Genomic DNA, 19,528 nt, shown 5'->3' with positions numbered 1-19,528 from the left:
CGATGTAGTCGCAACTTCTAACTGAATGAACTTGCAGTTCTCACATTGAAACTCACCGGCTGTTTTTTAGCAAACATTGTGTGTTCTTGCTGCATGGCATTTCACTGTCCGGAAGAGGTTTGTGTCACCTGAGGTACAAACTCTTTGGGTTATGTTTTTAAATTTAATAATAATAAATAATAATTCTGGTTTTTGTTAGGCACTTACTATGTGCCAAGCACTGTACCAGGTGCTTGGGTATATACAGGATAATCAGATCCCGTATTATGGGGCTCACAGTTTAAGTAGGAGGCAGAACAAGTATTGAACCCCATTTTGTTCTTGAGGGAACTGAGGCACAGAGGAGTGAAGTAACTTGCCCCAGGTCACAGCAGACAAGTTGTGGAGGCAGAATTAGAACCCAAATCCTCTATTTACTCTCCCAATCCCTTAAATAATGAAGATGCCAGACAAAACAGATACTAGCACCGATCCGTGGAGAACCCCACCTTTTACCCTCTCCACCTAGAAAGTAGTAGTTTATCCCTACCCTGTGTTTCTTACCTTTGGCCATGTTTTATCCATGAAAGAACATTACTTTCCAATCATATTTCTGTTGGGTTTTTTTTTTTAAAGCCTTTTCTGTAGGGCCTTGTCAAAGTTGTTTGAAACATGTTCTATCCATAGTTCTCCTGCGTCCACTTCGATCACCCTGTCCCTGTGGTAACCAAACTAAGTGGAGAGCTTGGCTGGAACTTGCTGTTCAGATGGTAAATTCTGGTTCAGTGTGTAACTGTGTCCATGATTTTGGCTTTTGAAAACATGGCTAAGCTTTCTTCCTTAGGCTATGCTGAAATGGTTTAACAACAACAACAAAAAAACAGGGCTAGTGAATTGTATGTACTTCTTTGAAAGGAAGATTTAGAGTATCACCACTTCAACTAGGCAAGTTAGGCCAGAAAAAAAATCAGGGCCTACAATTTAGCCTTCTTCACTTCTATTTTCTTTCATGTTATTGATAATAACAGTTGCATAATCACTCTACTATTGTTAGGTAAGTAGAGCTGATAAAAAAATATTTGGGGTTTAATCTGTCTATAGTCCAATCTCCCTGACTTACTAACTGCCATTCAGGATCCTGATGTGGTTAATTCTCCTTGAGAAGGTGAATACTACACTCTCAGGAAATAGTTGGATCTTCGGTTGGATTAGGACCTTTACTATTGTTATTTAACGTAAATTGTCTTGCAGTCTGTGGAAAATATATATCTCTGGCATGCAACCCTCATGGGAGCCTGAAATTTTTGACCGTATTACAAAGAACAGTCATAGACCCACAAAATAGTGAGGGGAAGTGCCAGTCCCCATTAAAGTTGTAGAAGGATTTCTGGCTACTGTACACTTAAGCCTATTGTTTTAATAATATCTAACACCCAGATTTTTTTTTAAAGGTCACTCAATATTTTTAATCCTCTGGCACGCCATCACTTGGGTTAAAAAAAAAAACAGTGTGGGTTGGGGAGCAAGTGAAAAATAACGGAGAAGCTAAATACCAAAAGCAACCATAACCTTGAAATAATTTCAAAAATAAAATATATTTGATGCTAAATACTTCAAGTTTGAGAGTCTGGTACCCTTCATAGCATATTTCTGAATGTACAAAACAGATTTTTTCTTTAAAGAACAAAGTTGAAGTTATTCAGAGAACTTACGTTTTGAAAATATCCAACCCATCATATTTTTGTGCCAGTCATGTTATAATTAAGGTGATGAAGGAGGGTTCTTTGTGGAATTGCTCTATTCAGTCAGTTAAAAACTTTGGCAGAAATATCTCTTTCAGGCTGTAACTTTCCATTCTTAGTCTCAGTTTATTTACTTTTTTTTGGTTGCCAAGCTTCAACAAAATTTGCTTCAGCTGTTTTACGAGCTATAGGAACACAAAAGTTTGGACTTTTTTGCTAAAACAAGACAGTTTTGAATTTTACTGCAGTTAACCTTAAAAAACAAGCAAATGGTAAACTAGAATGAGACGGACATTTAATATGGAAAAGATTTTTAAACTTAACTTTTTGTACATTATTAACTCCAAAAGAACTCACTTTACTTACCACAATAAATGGGGTTCCATTTCAAAATCCTCGTGCCATTGTGAATTAGAGTAAAATGAACTTTTCTAAAAGGAGACACAGCTGAATGTAAGTATTATCAGGAAGCTGTATTCCTATGTACGGTAGTAAGCTTTATTGTCCAATAAAACTCAGTCTGGTGTTAGAGACTGCACTTATAATTGAAGCCAGAAGTCAGGAAGTGAGAAAAATGTTTATCAGAAGTAGCAACAGTGTTGATTAATTGCTTATTTGTGTGTAGCTTAACACTGGGCACTTTACAAAACTAGTTAAGTGGAAATAGTTTCTCCTCTGGGGCTACAATCTAAGAAAACTTAGCAGACCTGGGCAGACATAGGGCTGTTTAGTCACTTGAACAAACAGACCTGGACACCCATATCTCATCTCTCCCATTTCTGAAACTACCATTTATTGCAATTAAGAAGAGTACTGACCAAATGATAGGTGTGAGCCCAGGAGGTCATTCATATTGGCCTACGGAGATCGATGCAACCGTCAGTAAATTGGACTCTAAACTAAATTCACCCTAATAATTAAAGTACGGCATTTCCTTTAAAGGCTGGAGTTTGGGGAAATGGTAGGTTTGTTGGGGATGGGGTTCATCTTCCTGGTTCCCATCCCTGAAAAGAAACGCAGTTGAATTTTTAATGTCTGCATTTTTTGTAAATAGACTAGATAGCTATCTAAATCCCAAATCAAAGAGTAAGGGCCTGGAAATCATAATAAGGCTAGAGCAGTCCTCCAGGTAGGCAAGTAAACAAATTCTTAGAGCCAGTGAAAACTGCCCAGTGACTAGTAATGTTTATTTAGAGGTATTTGTGTATAAGGGTGCATACGATTATTTTTGGCCTCTTTTTTGAGATACTCCAAATTACTTTTTTGCTTATCAATTTGGAGTGTGATTTCTTTGTTAATCCATTCCTTAAGCAAGCTATGTGCCCGGTTTCTCTCTTTTGTTAATGCAACTATTTTCACTACCTAGGCCCACAAATTTAGAAGAACAACCCAAGATGTCTTGTTTGTTTTTTATGGTGATAGTGAGTGGAAGGAAAACATCAGTTTGCATGGTGCAAAACTGGAAAATAATGTTCCCCTAGTTGTACTTAGCTTTAAATTTTTAGGAAAAGTAAGTCATGGCCTAAAGGGGATCTGGTAACCTGACTTCCACTAACACTTAGAGCAAACAAGTATATGCTATTTTACATTTTAAACCCCAAAATGTAACCTTCTGTTGTGCAAAGGAGAAGTCATACTTACCTATTAACGCGGCAATCATTTTCATTTGTCTGGCCTTCTTACACATTTTCCCCAGTGACGCAAATACAGACGTGATTTTCTGGAACACCAGGCTTATGGCTGCCTTCACTCTCCTCCTTTACTTACCTTGGACAAACTGCATTTGGCCCATGCCAAAAAAAACCCCCACAGTTCTGTATACTTAGGTTTTGAGGTCTCTCGTGGCCCTCTTAGACCACCAGTAGCTCTATCCCTTGGCGATCAGAAATAGGACACTTTTTTTTTTTTTTCATTTTGGAATTTAGCAAGTCAGGCACTGTTTCTTGACCTCTGGAGCAGAACATGGCAAAGCAGCACATTCTCTGAGCAGCATCAATGGAGCAGATCCTGTTGGAATACAACCATCCAAATGCAGGCCAGATAATTCTTATGAATTATGCCCCCAAGTGATAAGTGTTTAAGATGGTGTTGAAATTGAGAGCTCCTACAGCCAGTATATTGATAATGTGGGGAAAAGTATTTAAATCCTTATCTTATTCGTGTCCACTGTCTTGTGCGTCTACCCCTAACCAACCTCAGAAAATACATTAGTAGTATTAAATTAGTATTCATTGAATACTGTGTGCAAAGCACAATACTAAACACTTGTTTAGTTAATGTTAAAATAGGGTCCTTAATTCAAAGGTCTGCCCACCGAGCTTCCCTCATACTCCCCACTTTTCCCCTTCCCCATCTTTACTTTCTTTTCCTTAGCTATATTTTGGGAAACATTCTTTCTCCTTCCACCTCTCTCCTGCCCTTCAGTTTTCTTGGCTTTGCATCTTATTTGTACAACCTTTCAATGATATCCTGTGGATTAAACTAAAGTCAAATTAAAGCAAATAGTTGAATTTGAAGAGGGGCCTTATTATACCACCAAACCATAGCTATTAGAAACTGAGTAGTCTGGTTTTAAATATCATGTCAACTGTGTTCTTTCTCCTGCCCTATACTATCTCTTCAGTTTTACTTTTGGATCATATTTATTGAGCCCTTACTGTGTGCAGAGCACCGTACAAAGAGCTTGGAAGAGTACAGTATGACAGAGTTGGTAGCTACCTTTCTATAAGAAGCTTACAGTCGAGAGGATTACTTAGATTACTTAGTAATCTATTTTAAATTTAGCATTCCTGGGAGATACCAATATCAAAATTCTCATTTGAGTCGGTTTTTTTTTTTTTGTTTTAAGTGTTGTTGTTTTAATTCACCCAGTAGCTGCCTGATAGGTAAATTACAGCATATATTTCCAACACTGTCCCTTAAATGATCTACCAGCCTCCCCCAAAATCAGTTGAGAGCCCCTCCTTGGACTGAAACTATTGTCCTCAGGCCATGCCTGTGGTAGTCTAAATGGAGATTCAGATAATTTCAATCAATCAATCAATCAATCGTATTTATTGAGCGCTTACTGTGTGCAGAGCACTGTACTATGCGCTTGGGAAGTACAAGTTGGATTTCACATAAGCTATCATTAGCAGCAGGTAAGCATTTTTCATTTGTTCGGTATTTGAACATTTACCTAAAGTAAAAATTGTGCCTTCCCTGCCTTTCAGCCCTCCGGGCTATCCATGTGGTTCTTTCTGGTCATTCTTAACAATGGCATAGAGGCTCAAAATTGATCTGAGGCTGACATTCTGCAGGTCCTAGTCCTGGCACTAATTCATATTATTCATCGAAAGGCAACCCATTCATGGAACAAACAGACAATCCAAAGCAAGGGGAGGAGTGGCATCATCAAAAAGTGTTTGTGAAGCACTCACCGGCATAAGGTGGAGTGCTAAGTATTGTAAAATCTGAGTGTAAAGGTTTAAATCCAAGAATTAACAAGGATAAGCATGTTGGGAGGGGTGCATTTGATACTCGACTGAAAAGGCTTGTGTTCTGAAGGCAAGAAAATCAAAGGCTGAGAAGAGGCATAATTGAAGTTCACAAAAGCATAAAGAGTGTAGACTGGGCAAACAGAATTGTTGTTCAAGTCCCTCAACAGGCAAGTGGGCACCGATTAAAGCCTGAAGATGGTAGTCTTATAACAAACGGAAGCTCTCATTCACACAGTGGGTGGTAAGCATATGGAAATCTTTACCAAAGGAAGTTGTGGTGGCCAAAAATATCAGCAGGTTTAAGATGGATTTGGATAAATTCATGGACAAGAAGTCCATAATGGGACTAGAGAGAAAGTTAGGAATATAGGAGGAAATGTTAGAGGTGTTCATAGTCTATCACTACACATTACATGGATCACATACATGATTCCTTTAACTATACTGTTGTCCCTGACAAAGACAGTGCTGATCTGACCCAGTAATGACATTTCTTACGTTCTTATATAAAAGGGCATGCAGGAAGACCTATTACACTTGGAAGCTTTTTACCTGGAGAGATTGATGGGGCTACTCAGCTGTGCAGTACCATCTAAGACTAAGCATGACCATCCTGTATTTAGACTAGTCCTTAGGAATACAGGATGTATAGATAATAATAACCGACTTGTTAAGGACTTACTGTGTGCCAAGCACTGTGCTAAGCACGGAGGTAGATGCAAGATAATCAGGTCGAACACAGTCCCTCTACCACACGGGGCTCACAATGTAAGTAGAAAGGAGAACCAATATTCAGTTTCCACTTTATAGGTGAGGAAACTGAGGCACACAGAAATTAAGGGATTTGTCCAAGGTCCCACAGCAGGTAAGTGGCAGAACCAGGATTAGAACCTACATCTTCTGACTCCTAAGCCCGTGCTCTTTCCACTAGGCCAAACTGCTTCAGTGTTGGCCAAGATTTGTTTGCTAACTCCGTAGAGGCCTCAGGGATAATGCATGAATCCGATTTCCCAACAGAATAATGGCCAAAGTCAAGGTTTATACAGTACTACAGTTTGGAAAGGATACCAACAGGGTTTTAGGGAGAATTTAAAGGCACTAAGAATTAGGGAAAAATATCCAAAGTCACACTGAAAGCTGCAAATGCAAATCTCGACTTGTCTGATTATACCTTGTGCTTCAAGGCTTTTGCTTTGGGGACAGGAATAAAAGTGGCTTTATCAGTATCCCCCCATCTTACCTCCCTCCCTTCCCCACAGCACCTGTATATATGTATATATGTTTGTACATATTTTTTTACTCTATTTATTTATTTAATTTATTTGTACATATCTATTCTATTTATTTTATTTTGTTAGTATGTTTGGTTTTGTTCTCTGTCTCCCCCTTTTAGACTGTGAGCCCACTGTTGGGTAGGGACTGTCTCTATATGTTGCCAATTTGTACTTCCCAAGCGCTTAGTACAGTGCTCTGCACATAGTAAGCGCTCAATAAATACGATTGATGATGATAGTATTGGTAGCATTTATCGAGCAGCCATTTGGTGCAGTGCACTGCACTAGGTGCTTGCGAAGTATGGAATAACTTGGTGACAAGCTCCCTCATTATAGGCTGTTCATAGACAAACCTAAACATATTTTCAATGAGAATGGTCAAATAAATTGAGCAGCCATCTATACAGTAATGCTAAGAAGCATGTAAATAAGTTCAAAAGTGCTAGAGTTGGCTAAGGGTTGTTATGGGGCAGGGTGGTGGTGGGACAGGCTTATTGGAGAAGTTGGGATTTAAGGAGCAGTGTGACCATAGGGACAATTGGATCTGCCTGATGAGGGTGGGAGGGATTTCCATGGCAGGAGAAGAGCACGAGTGAAGGGACAGAGACAGGGAGTCGAGAGGAACAAAGTTGGCCCCAAATTAGCTCTCCCCACCCACCTTTTTGCTCCACTTTTAGGTCAAACAAAGAGAAAATGACCTAATCACCTGGAAATCTTCTGGCGTGGTCCCATAGAGGAGCAAATGAGGAAGCGGTCAACATGGGTGAAAAACAACACTCAAACCTAGACTTTTCCCAAAGTTCTCTCCATGGACTGTTCAGCTTTGCCAAAGGGGCATGGCGCTCTGCTCCTGTTGGCGGTGGAGACAAACTCCTCCCAAGCTATCAATAGTTTCTAGGAGGTTTGTGAGAAACCATCAAATTTGCACTTTAGCTTTTGTAGTTTTAATGTCCTTTCCTTCCATGCAGTTTTTTTTAGCAAGCCTTTTAGGTAGGCCTGTTTGAAAGGGTTTTTAAAGTACACCACTTTGAAAAAAGTGACTGCATTGAGCATGGTTATGTCGTGGGGTGGGTTTTCCCATAGGCATACATTTTCTCTGTTAGGATCTATTCCAGAAGCCCTGGAGAAGTAATATAAAATTCATCACATGCTAAGTACTTTAATGATAAACATTACGAATCTATTTAATCTTTATTAAGTAATTCAAAGGATAACACCACAGTGTAAAATAAATGGGGAGTTGTAATATGATTATGAGTCTTTGTAGGTGTAGCAGGTAGAAGCTTGTTCTGCCAAAAGGTCACGAATTTTCAGCTTTATTCAACTTTAATGAAGAATTCATCCAGTTTAGGTTTCGTAAGAAGCTGAGTTTTCTTCGTAAGTACCCTGTTATAGCAAACTCCTAAATATTTCAGTGTACCTTTGACAACCTATCTCCAGTAAGGTCATCTCCTCAGTTATATTTAGTGCATTTGCTGTCTTGAAAATTGATGCAAATCATTTTACTCCTAAAATTTTGATAGGGAGAAACCAGCATCTTCATTAGGTTGTCATCCATTTCTAAATTCAGTTATTCTTCCCCAGTTCAACCCACTTTGTGTATCTACTCAGAGGTCTCATCAACACCTTGGAAATCTGACATAAATTGTGGGCAGTACTTCCTGCAAGATCCATTCCTTATTAATTATTTAATCTTGGCCCAGGATGAGAGGAGACAGGAAGAGGTTTATTTACTTGTACCTTTCTGCTGGAACATCAGGGCCAGTTGGTGTAAGATATCTAACAATAGTAGTTGTATCTCTGGGTTGATTGTATTGTAGGGTGGTTGTAATCTGAACTGACATTGTTAAAAATCCAGACAAATGTTTCTTGCTTAAAGAGCTTTCAGTCTAATGGAGGAGGCAGATGTAAAATTTACTGTTGAGAGGAGCAACAGGTATAAAGATATGGAAATAAATGCTGTGGGGTTGGAAGTTCAGTAAGTAACAAAATGTTTGGGGGCAGGGACTCAAGTGCCTAGGTCAGTCAATCAATCAATCAATCAATCAATCAGTCGTATTTATTGAGTGCTTACTGTGTGCAGAGCACTGTACTAAGCACTTGGGAAGTACAAGTTGGCAACATACAGAGATGGTTCCTACCCAACAGTGGGCTCACAGTCTAGAAGGGGGAGACAGAGAACAAAACCAAACATATTAACAAAATGAAATGAATAGAATAGAGATGTACAAGTAAAATAAATAGAGTAATAAATACGTACAAACATATATACATATATACAGGTGCTGTGGGGAAGGGAAGGAGGTAGGGCGGGAGGGATGGAGGGGGGAGAGGAAGGAGGGGGCTCAGTCTAGGAAGGCCTCCTGGAGGAGGTGAGCTCTCAGTAGGGCCTTGAAGGGAGGAAGAGAGCTAGCTTGGCGGATGTGGGGAGGGAGGGCATTCCAGGCCAGGGGGATGACGTGGGCCGGGGGTCGACGGTGGGACAGGCGAGAATGAGGCACGGTGAGGAGATTAGTGGCAGAGAAGCGGAGGGTGCGGGCTGGGCTGGAGAAGGAGAGAAGGGAGGTGAGGTAGGAGAGGGTGAGGTGATGGACGGCCTTGAAGCCCAGGGTGAGGAGTTTCTGCCTGATGCGCAGGTTGATTGGTAGCCACTGGAGATTTTTGAGGAGGGGATTAACATGCCCAGAGCGTTTCTGGACAGAGACAATCCGGGCAGCGGTGTGAAGTGTGGATTGAAGTGGGGAGAGACAAGAGGATGGGAGATGGGAGAGGAGGCTGATACAGTAGTCCAGACGGGATAGGATGAGAGCTTGAACGAGCAGGGTAGCAGTTTGGATGGAGAGGAAAGGGCGGATCTTGGCAATGTTGCGGAGCTGAGACCGGCAGGTTTTGGTGACGGCTTGGATGTGAGGGGTGAACGAGAGAGCGGAGTCGAGGATGACACCAAGGTTGTGGGCTTGTGAGACGGGAAGGATGGTAGTGCCGTCAACAGTGATGGGAAAGTCAGAGAGAGGGCAGGGTTTGGGAGGGAAGACAAAGAGTTCAGTCTTGGACATGTTGAGTCTTAGGTGGCGGGCAGACATCCAGATGGAGATGTCCTGAAGGCAGGAGGAGATGCGAGCCTGGAGTGAGGAGGAGAGAGCAGGGGCAGAGATGTAGGTAATAATGATGGTGGTTTATAATGGTTGAGAAGCAGAGTGGCTAAGTTGCAAGAGCACGGGCTTGGGAGTCAGAAGACATGGGTTCTAATTCTGGCTCCACCACTTGTCTGCTGTGTGACCTTGGGAAAGCCACTTAACTTCTCTGTGACTGTTACCTCATCTGTAAAATGGGGATGAAGACTGTGAGCCCCATATGGGGCAACCTGATTACCTTGTATCTACCCCAGCACTTAGAACAGTGCTTGACACATAGTAAGCGCTTAACAAATACCACAATTATTATTATTTTGTTAACCCAAGAGCTTACAATGTACCAAACACCAAGTGAAGATAATTAAATCAAATTTATTTAGTGCTTACTGCGCACAAAGCATTGTAAGTACTTGGGAGAGTAAAATATAAAGACTGTAAGGCCGTTGTTGGGTAGGGACCATCTCTATATGTTGCCAACTTGTACTTCCCAAGCACTTAGTACAGTGCTCTGCACACAGTAAACACTCAATACATACGATTAAATGAATTCCCTGTCCATAATGAGCTTACAGTCTAGAAGGGGAGACAGACATTAATATAAATAAAATAAATAAATAGATATATAAAGTACCCAGATATACACATAAATGCTGTGGGGCTTGAAGGGGGGAGATGAGTAAATGGATCGAGTCAGGGCGACACAGAAGGGTGTGGGAAAAGAGGACTTAGGTCAGGCCTCTTGGAGGAGATGGGTCAGCATGGGTGAAAAGCAACACTCAAACAGAGGCTTTTCCCAAAGTTCCCTATGGACCATTCAGTTTTTCCAAAGGGACATGGCTCTCTTCCTCTACTGGCAGTGGAGGCAAACCCCTCCCAAGATGTCAATAGTTTAAATAGTGTCAATAGTGGGAGGAGAGTAATTTTGTGCCTGATATGAGGGTGGAGGGCTTTCCAGGCCAGTTGGTAGCGTGAGAAGCAGCGTGGCTCAGTGGAAAGAGCACGGGCTTTGGAGTCAGAGGTCATGGGTTCGAATCCCGACTCCGCCACATGTCTGCTGTGTGACCTTGGGCAAGTCACTTAACTTCTCTGAGCCTCAGTTACCTCATCTGTAAAATGGGGATTAAGACTGTGAACCCCACATGGGACAACCTGATCACTTTGTATCCCCCCCCAGCGCTTAGAACAGTGCTTTGCACATAGCGCATAACAAATGCCAACATTATTATTATTATTAGCAAGATCGACATAGGTTAGCATTAGGGGAGCAAAGTGTGCCGGTTGGGTTATAGGAGGAGAGTAGCGAGGAGAAGAAGGAGGGGGCAAGGTGATTGACTGCTTTAAAGCCATTGGTGGAGTTTTTGCTTGTTGTGGAGGTGGATGGGGAATCATTGGAGTTTCTTAAGGAATGGAGATACATGGTCTGAATGTTTTTGTAGGAAAATGATCTGGGCAGCAGAGTGAAATATAGACTGGAGTGGAGAGAGGCAGGAGTTAGGTCAGCAAGGAGGCTGATACAGTAATCAAGGCGGGATAGGATAAGTGATTGGATTAACGGGGCAGCAGTTTGGATGGAGCTATTGATTGCAAACAGCATTGCCAACAGAAAATTTAGTTTGAATCCTATTAAAAGTGATGCCTACCTTTGCATTAGCACTTTTTAAAGAATCATCTCAAATAGATATGAAATGACGAAGTCATCAGGCTTACTTGGGAGCAGGGATAAAAGTAGTAAGGCGGTACTTATTTTGATGGATCTATTAACATTTTTTTTAGGGTGTTCCTGTTATGGCAATAAGAAACAAAATGATAGCAGAAGGACTGGATCCAGATCTTCTTGAGTAAGTAATTGTACCCGTATTTGGTATAAAATCAACACATTAGTAATAAAAAGATAAATTTAAACTTTTTTTAATTGTAGATTTTTATTTACCAAAATTGATAAGTAAAAAACTCAGGGGAAAAAAAATCTATGTTTGACTCCTTTTCCAATCACTTCACTTGTTTTCTAAATGACAGCATACAAACATGGTGTAATGCCTTAGGAACCAAAACTAATTCAGTATCTCTACTGGGGCATTGTGGATGTTCGACATTTAGGCTAGAAACTGTTTTTGAACTTCACTGTAAAATTCGTTGGATTCCTTTGTGCGTTTAATATGAATCAAAACATATTTTCGTCTCCTTGTTAGTAATCATCAAAATTTAAAACCACTTTAATGTATAACTAGGTATAGTCTTTTATAAATTTCAGATGACATTGAGTAAGCCTTAAGTTCCGCTGGGAGGTAAAATATCCTAAAAAACAGGTACTGCCAGCATTTTGATTAAATAACATGCAGATAGGAAAAATACACTTCCAAATAAAGATTATGGTGACACTACCTTTATCCCAACCTACAGGTGTTTAGTAGAACATGGATCAGTTTAATAAAAAATGCCGTTTTGATGAAAGATGTGGGATAATGGGAATAACTCCAGCTAGCCAAATGATAGTGTAGCATCCCATCTAGAGACACTGCCAACGTCAAGTGCAGATGGTAGTTTTCCTGTGTGATCAGAAAGCAGAGGACTGAGAAGTTCCAGACTTCAGCTGTCATCTGCAGCAATAGTGTGTTAGAGGCAAGAAAATATCATTATTACCACTCTGCCGAGTAAATTTGCAATTTCTTTTGCTTAGGGCCCCTCTTTTGTAACACATGTTGCTTACATCAGAGTCAGTAGACGCAGCAAAGCCCATTGGAAAGAACTGTGGACCAGGTGTCAGGAGGGAGACAGAGATATGTCTCTGGCCCCCCGAGTAACCTTGGGAGAGCTGCTTAAAACCTCCCCGGGCCAGTTTCCTAATCTGTAAAATAAGGACACACGGCCTGTTCTGTGGTTGTGAGCACCATCCGATAGCTTGTAGTTGGTGCCAAAGTGCCAGAATTCTAATTCATCAAGTAACCAAGGACGTCAAATATCATTTAAACGAACATCTGTTTTGTTCTCAGTTTTATCAGCCCTTATCTGCATGAGGAAAAGAGATATTTCTACTGATTACAAATTTAGGTGGAAGGTGTGCATATTAATTATTTTCCATTGTAATTAAGTTGATATAGCATTACTATCTAGGAGAGTTTATATTTGAAACCAACCAAACCACTTAAAATGCAAACAAAAGTTGAAAGGTTCATAAATACTCAGATATATATATATAAAGGGCAACTTTTAAGGGAAGGAAACTTGGCACAGTTTGGGGGGAGAGTTAATTTTACTGTAACTGACACCGTAATTTCTAGCCAATCAGTAGATCAGTTGTAAGAGTTGTTAATCACTGTGTGCCCCAAATGTTTAAGGATTTGAAACCAGACCTATTGTGTGAGTCCTGGCTTTCGTGTGGTTTTTTTTTGCCAATTGCTTTCAATATGGCAGGGACGGGGTCTACCACACTTCCAAGCACTTAGTACAGTGCTCTTCCCACAGTAAGCACTCAACAAACACCATTGATTGATTGGTTAAATAACACTACAGGTAGGTGACAAATAGTGAGATCAGCACCATTAATATTAGTTATAGGAAGGAACTTAGAAATTTGGTGAAGTATTTTTAAGGAAAGGAACTGAAGATATGGATAGAGAGGGCATTGTGTTTTCTCTTTAATATAGTATATGAAATAACTCAGCTAAAGCTTTTGGTGAGGATTGTACTGTTTCTTTTTTTTTTATTTTAAAGAGTAAATTGAGGCTTTTATAGTCTTGGGTAATGTATGCCTCCAGATCATCCTGTAATTGTTAGAAGAAACAGTTCTGTTCTGTGTGCTCACAAACAGAAAAAAGTAAAACTCAAGTTTTCATAGGCTTGAAAGCTTGTCAAAAATATTTCTTGATTAGTTTGTGCATAGAAAAACTGAAAACTAAGAGTTCAGAATTAAGGGAGGGAAAATAAGCTTGGATGAGAAAAGGGAGAAGGCCTCATTGTTTTCCTGGAAAAATAACTACTGTGAAATGTGTCCCTAGAATTACAACCAGAAAACTGAACCAAAAGGCAGACCATAGCCAAATAAATGTTGTTTGCTTGAAAGACTGAAGTAAAAATTGAATCCTACAATATCCCAGGTTTTGTGATATTTTATTTTCCAAATTTCTAATGCTAAGTAGTCACCCTTCCCCGTAGAAATAGGTGCCATATGAGAGGTTAAAGATTAAATGCCAATAAAATTAAAATTTATAAAGGAGACTGAGTGGAAATTAAACTGCCATTAGAGTTCAAAAATAAAGAAAGGAGAATTAAAGGAAAGTGCTCTCTGTCTGAAATTACACAGGAAATATGTCTTGATGTTTTTTCCCAAAGACAGTATTGCCTGCCACCCCAAAGGCCTTCCTTTTCATGCACATATACATGATCTAAATAATTAGAAAAGATGACTAAGGCGTGGTTCTCTTCACTGTTAAGGATAGAGAAGAAACTTTTGAAATCGAGTTTTAGCTGTCTACATTCTAAATTTGTGTTAGTGCCTTTTGTTGTGTTTCGATGCAACTAATGTAATAATTGAATTATGGCTTCTGAGCATGCTCAATTAATTGCTTTTCTTGACCTTTTAGCAAAGCCAACAATTTCAGCTCCATTGGTATCAGTGTAGTCATCAGTCTACCTCGACTCCCCTTAGCTGTTCGTGTAGCCAATATAAATTCTGGGTTACTTATTCTCAGAGACCTCCTATTAAGATTGAATCAATATGGGAAAGCATACCACTATTTTAAGAGGGTTTCAATGTTTTTTTTCCTTTTCCCAAGTTAACATTTTGACTTTCTGACTTTCTGTAAGTTTTCAATACTGCTTAAAAGATGAATAATGAAATCTAATATGACTTGGTTGGATTATACCTTGTAGTGGGCTGTGTACAATCATTTTAGCCTCATTTTTACCATCATTTAAGAAATTATGTGCATTGGAGCATTAATAAGTGTTTTTAATTATATCCTATTTTATATTGATAAGAAGTCTCTAAAATTTAACTGATGTTTAATCGGAGTCCAGAGTTATTTCCTTACTACTTTTTTGGAAATTGAATATGACATTCTACTCTTGTTACAAAACAGATGGAAAACTTTTTAAAATGTGTATTGCTTGAACTTGAATGTTCCATATTAAAAATTTATAGTTGTCTTTTATTATACAGCTCTCCCTTCCCCACTTGCAGGGGTTAGACTTCCAAAAGTACCTGCAGTTGGTCTAACCAAAGATTTGTGGGGAAAAGGGTGTTAAGAACCCCTTGGCTTCATTCACATCAGCTGTAATTCAGGGGAGTTTGACAATTTAATAACACATACTGAGCCTGCCCTGAACATAAGTATATGAAAAGAACATAAAGGATCGTCCAAATCATATTTACTTTTAAAATATTGTTAGTAGTTTATGCTGTTCAAGCGAGAGAAAATTCTATGCCTAGCATCATATATTAACTCACCTTTCAAAGTACACTGTTAAATGTGAATTCACTAATGTTGATGAACCACTGGTAGCGTGTTAAGAACAATGCGATCCAAGGGCAGTCGGCAGAGAGTGACGCATTGTCACTTCTAAATGACAGGGAAGATGGTGTGCCGTCACAGAAAACCATGGTTACTGAAAACCGTACTACTGTGGCCAAAACGGTTTGGCACCCATCCACCTTAAGTAGTAATAATAATTATGGAATTTATTAAGTGCTTACTCTGTGCCAAGCACTATGCTAATCAATCAATCAATCAATCACTCGTATTTATTGAGCACTTACTGTGTGCAGAGCACTGTACTAAGCGCTTGGGAAGTACAAGTTGGCAACATATAGAGACGGTCCCTACCCAACAGTGGGCTCACAGTCTAGAAGGGGGAGACAGAGAACAAAACCAAACATATTAACAAAATAAAATAAATAGAATAGATATGTACAAGTAAGATAGAGTAATAAATATGTGCAAATCATATACATATATACAGGTGCTGTGGGGAAGGGAAGGAGGTAAGGTAGATCTAAGAGAATCAGATTGGACACAGTCCCTGCCCCATATAAGACCTCCCTTTAAGAACAAGGGAGAACTGTTATTTTTACCCCATTTTCCAGATCAGGCAATGGAGGCCCAGGGACGTTTTGTGCCCAAAGTCACGCAGCAGGCAAGTGGTGGAGCTGGGACTAGGACCCGGGGCATCTGAGTCTCATTCCCATGCTCTTTCCACTAGGCCACACTGCCTCCCTAAGTGCCTCTGCCACTTTCAGTGACTGTGTGGTCACTACAGAGGAGGAGATGCCAGCAAGCCCTGGGATTCAAACTGTCCAAGGCTTTCCCCCTTTTCCCGAGGTCATCACCATTCGGCTTAAAATGAGCTCCCCTCCGCTCCCTTCCAGGAGAGAGGGACGTCAAGAAGAGTTTTTGCTCTCCCAGATAACTCCCAGGGACTGATGCTCTTTAATCCAGAAAGATTTTAAGGCTTTCTCTGTTGGGTCCGGGTCATGTAACCCTAGGAGCTGGAGTGCCACTCACATCCCTACCTAGTAAAGCAAAGGTCAAGGAAGTTATGTAGAAAAGATTGACTATCACATAAATATCATAAAAGTGTTGATGCTCTAGACAACAGCAGGCATAAAAGAACTGCCTAGGCCTTATTGTAAAAAGAGCCAGCTCCAGGAGCCCTGTTATTCTAGTCAGATCAAGCGCTTGGGAGAATACGACATAACGATATAACAGACACATTCCCTGCCCATGATGAGTTTACAGTCCAGAGGGGCCAGTTAACAATCGTTAGGGTCAAGACAGGAGGTGTCGGAGTTATGTCAAAAACTGGAACTTCAGAAAAATGTGTTTCGTCACCTGCCCACTCAATTTATGAGAGAAAAGGAGTTGTTGAGGGGACACTGGGGAAGGAATTATTTAGTGCTCTTTTCTCCTTACCTCTTTCCTTGCCTTATTCCCAATGCTGATCATTTCTCCTCTTCATTAAGGGCTTACCCAAAATAATGTTTTTTTTAATATTTGCGGTGTCCTAAATTTTAACGGACTTATTTATCCTATGACTTCATATTAGGGCAGTTTTCCAGGATATCCCTCTGCTGCTTAAATTTTTCCCCTTTATAAAAATTGCAGTCACTAAGGAATCAATTTCATGAACAAAGGAAAGTTCAGTTAAAAAAAAAACCTCAACTAGTATTCATTTGTTGTTCCTTCACTCCTCTTGCCTATGTGGTACCTGTTGCCAGAACCAAATTTCTCATTTATGTTTTTTGAATCCCGCTTTCACTGACCTTTTTAAAGGATAAATCTAACCTGGGTAGATAATTCTCCCAGACACTTCAAAGCATATATATGGAATGAATAGGTTCTTGAAGCCAGGGCAATCCATCTGTTACAACTGTTTTTTAAATACTGACTCTGAGTATTCCAAAAATTGATTCCCGCGGCCATGCTATTTCTACAAGGCCACAGTGCTTCTAGGTGCGCAGGCACTGTCTCTTTAGGCAGTACCAAATATTAGACCTAAATCTATATTATTCAGAGTAAGTTTTCACATTCTGTGATTCTATAAGATTTTTGCTGCAAGTTTGAAATATCTCAAGTTGTCAGGCAACGTAAACATTTGTCTCAGGAAATGTTCTTTTCTGAGTCTCCTCCGTGGCTGCCCTTTAATTCTTCCTTTTCTCTCTCTTTTTTTTTTTTTTTTTTTTTTGAGCTCCTAAATTTCTCCCTACATCTTGCCGGAACATCCCTCTTTTTTACTCTTGGAGCCTGCAAGGATTTAGCAGTCTCCCTGCCAGCCCCTACAGATTTCATCTGTGTCTGCAACCTGTCTCCATGGTAACGAGAGCCTGAAAATGCTGAAGTAGCACTCTATGTAAGGACTGGCAAGAGAAAATACTGTGCGTGGGCTATGCAGGAATAGCACTTAATCCCTGCAATGCTATAGATGCCAGAGGGGACTACTCTGTGGTGGTAGTATGGGAGACTCCCACAATTAAGTGCGGCAGACTTGGCAGTCCTGTTACTAGCAATATTGTATTTTAAGATACATTAAATTTGCAGTTAGTTATTTTTTCAACTGGAAAAAAGCCTTAAAAAAATGCCTTTTTCTCTTGTAGGAAGCCAGATGCTCTAGTGCCTGATGGGAAAAGTGAAATGATGGCAGAAGACAATTCTGATAGCGAATCTTCTTTTAGTGACTGAGTTTGGTTCACATTTTGATACATGCCGTACAGATCTATGCAAAGAACTTTTTCTATCTCTTTTGGCTTGAAACCTAAGATGAAATCTATATGAACTATTTGGGGGAAAACTGTAACTAAGTTTCAGTAGTCATCTCAAGTCTTCCAGGAATATTCAGTAGATTTCCAGGAGTAGCTAATGGTGTCTGAACATAAGCTGAAAAAGTTTTATCAGTGGTTTATCTTAATTCTAAAAGAGAAGTTATATAATGGTTATGTATGTAGGCGCTACAAGGCAAATAGCCACACAGCTAACAGAAATGCTCTTTATATTAAGGTAAGAGAGTTTTGATTTCGAGTACAAACTTAAAGCTTGTGTCTATCTTTGACCTGTCATCAAATTAAATTACTTTGTCCCTATCTCTTATCAGGTAACATACTAAAATAAAGAACTATCATGACAGACACTATGGAATTCTATTCTAGTGTTATATTACGCATTAAAGAAATAGAGAAGATTTTTGCACTAAAGGGGAATAGACTTGATTCATTCTACTAACACTTAATTTTGATAAAATTAATAATTCAGTTTTGACAAACATTTTAGTATGCAGTTTACTTCATGTGGCTTGCTAGAAATTAACGTAAGAAAAGCAGTGGAAGTATCAGTCATATAAGATTGGATGCTCAGGCTAGGCAAATGTCAGGATTATTTGGTTATGATCCTGAGAAGAGACTAGATATTAATGGAATACAGTCGTGGGTTCAAATATCACTAAATTCAGTGGGCCTAAAAGTAGTCATCAGCCTAGAGCAATTTGATGGCGTTTTGAAAGTGCTTTCAATTTCAGTTCAAAAGAAATGATATAGAAGAGGAGAGATAAGTGGCTTTTTCACCTAACAAGAATTTCTCCAGAATTAGGATTTGTCTCAAATCTTGAATTTGGGAAAGCCAGTCTAATGCTTCGTATGTGGGTAAATCTGGTCATTATATCAAAAGTACTGAGTTGATTAATTTGTACTCAGATAGTGTGCTATTGCATTTATTTCTTTTTCGATCTAAGAATAGATTTGATGGCAAACCATATTTTCGACTTTTAAACCTTTCCCGTTATAAGCTTTGGGAAGCGGCCTAGTGGAAAGAGCACAGGCTTGGGAGTCAGAGGCCCTGGGTTCTAATCCCAGTTCTGCCGCTTACCTTCTGTGTGATCTTGGACGAAATCACTTAACTTCTCAGCGCCTCAATTCCCTCACCTGCAAAATGGGGATTCAGTACCTGTTCTCCCTCTTACTTAGACTGTGAGCCTCATATAATGGTAATAATAACAATAACAGTAATAATAGTGGTATTTGTGCCACTGTACTGAGCATTGGGGTAGATACAAGGTAATTGGGTTGGAAACAGTCCCTGTCCAACGCAGGGCTAACGGTCTTAATCTCCATTTTCCAGATGAGGTAACTGAGGCACAGAGAAGTGAAGTGACTTGCCTAAAGTCACACAGCAGACAAGTGGTGGAGCCAAGATTAGAACCCAGGCCCTTCTGACTCCCAAGCCTCTTTCTACTAGGCCACACTGCTTCTCTGTGGGATCTGTTTCTCTGAGGGAATTGATTATTTCACATCTACCCTGGTGCTTAGTACAGTGCTTGGCAAGTAGTGTTTAATAAATACTGCAGCTCATTCAGTCGTAGCTATTGAGCGCTTACTTCGTTGAGAGCACTGTACTAAGCGCTTGGGAGACTACAACACAACAATAGACACCGTCCCT

General features: G+C 39.9%; 1 protein-coding gene across 3 annotated transcripts in view; it reads left to right on the top strand.

Annotated features, from left to right (window-relative positions):
- WASHC3 (WASH complex subunit 3) overlaps positions 1–18,926 on the top strand; it is a 51,767-nt gene extending 32,841 nt beyond the window's left edge. For all 3 annotated transcript variants that reach the window (XM_038756465.1, XM_038756464.1, XM_038756463.1), the window contains 2 exons: positions 11,382–11,446; positions 17,698–18,926. In XM_038756465.1, coding sequence (XP_038612393.1) covers positions 11,382–11,446; positions 17,698–17,782 — 150 coding nt within the window. In that variant the 3' untranslated portion in view covers positions 17,783–18,926. The remainder of the gene's footprint in view (positions 1–11,381; positions 11,447–17,697) is intronic.
- The last annotated feature ends 602 nt before the right edge of the window (positions 18,927–19,528 follow it).

Source organism: Tachyglossus aculeatus, chromosome 14 (assembly GCF_015852505.1).
Source record: "Tachyglossus aculeatus isolate mTacAcu1 chromosome 14, mTacAcu1.pri, whole genome shotgun sequence".
NCBI classification, from domain to species: Eukaryota; Metazoa; Chordata; class Mammalia; order Monotremata; family Tachyglossidae; genus Tachyglossus; species Tachyglossus aculeatus.
This window is presented reverse-complemented; position numbering and strand designations above follow the sequence as displayed.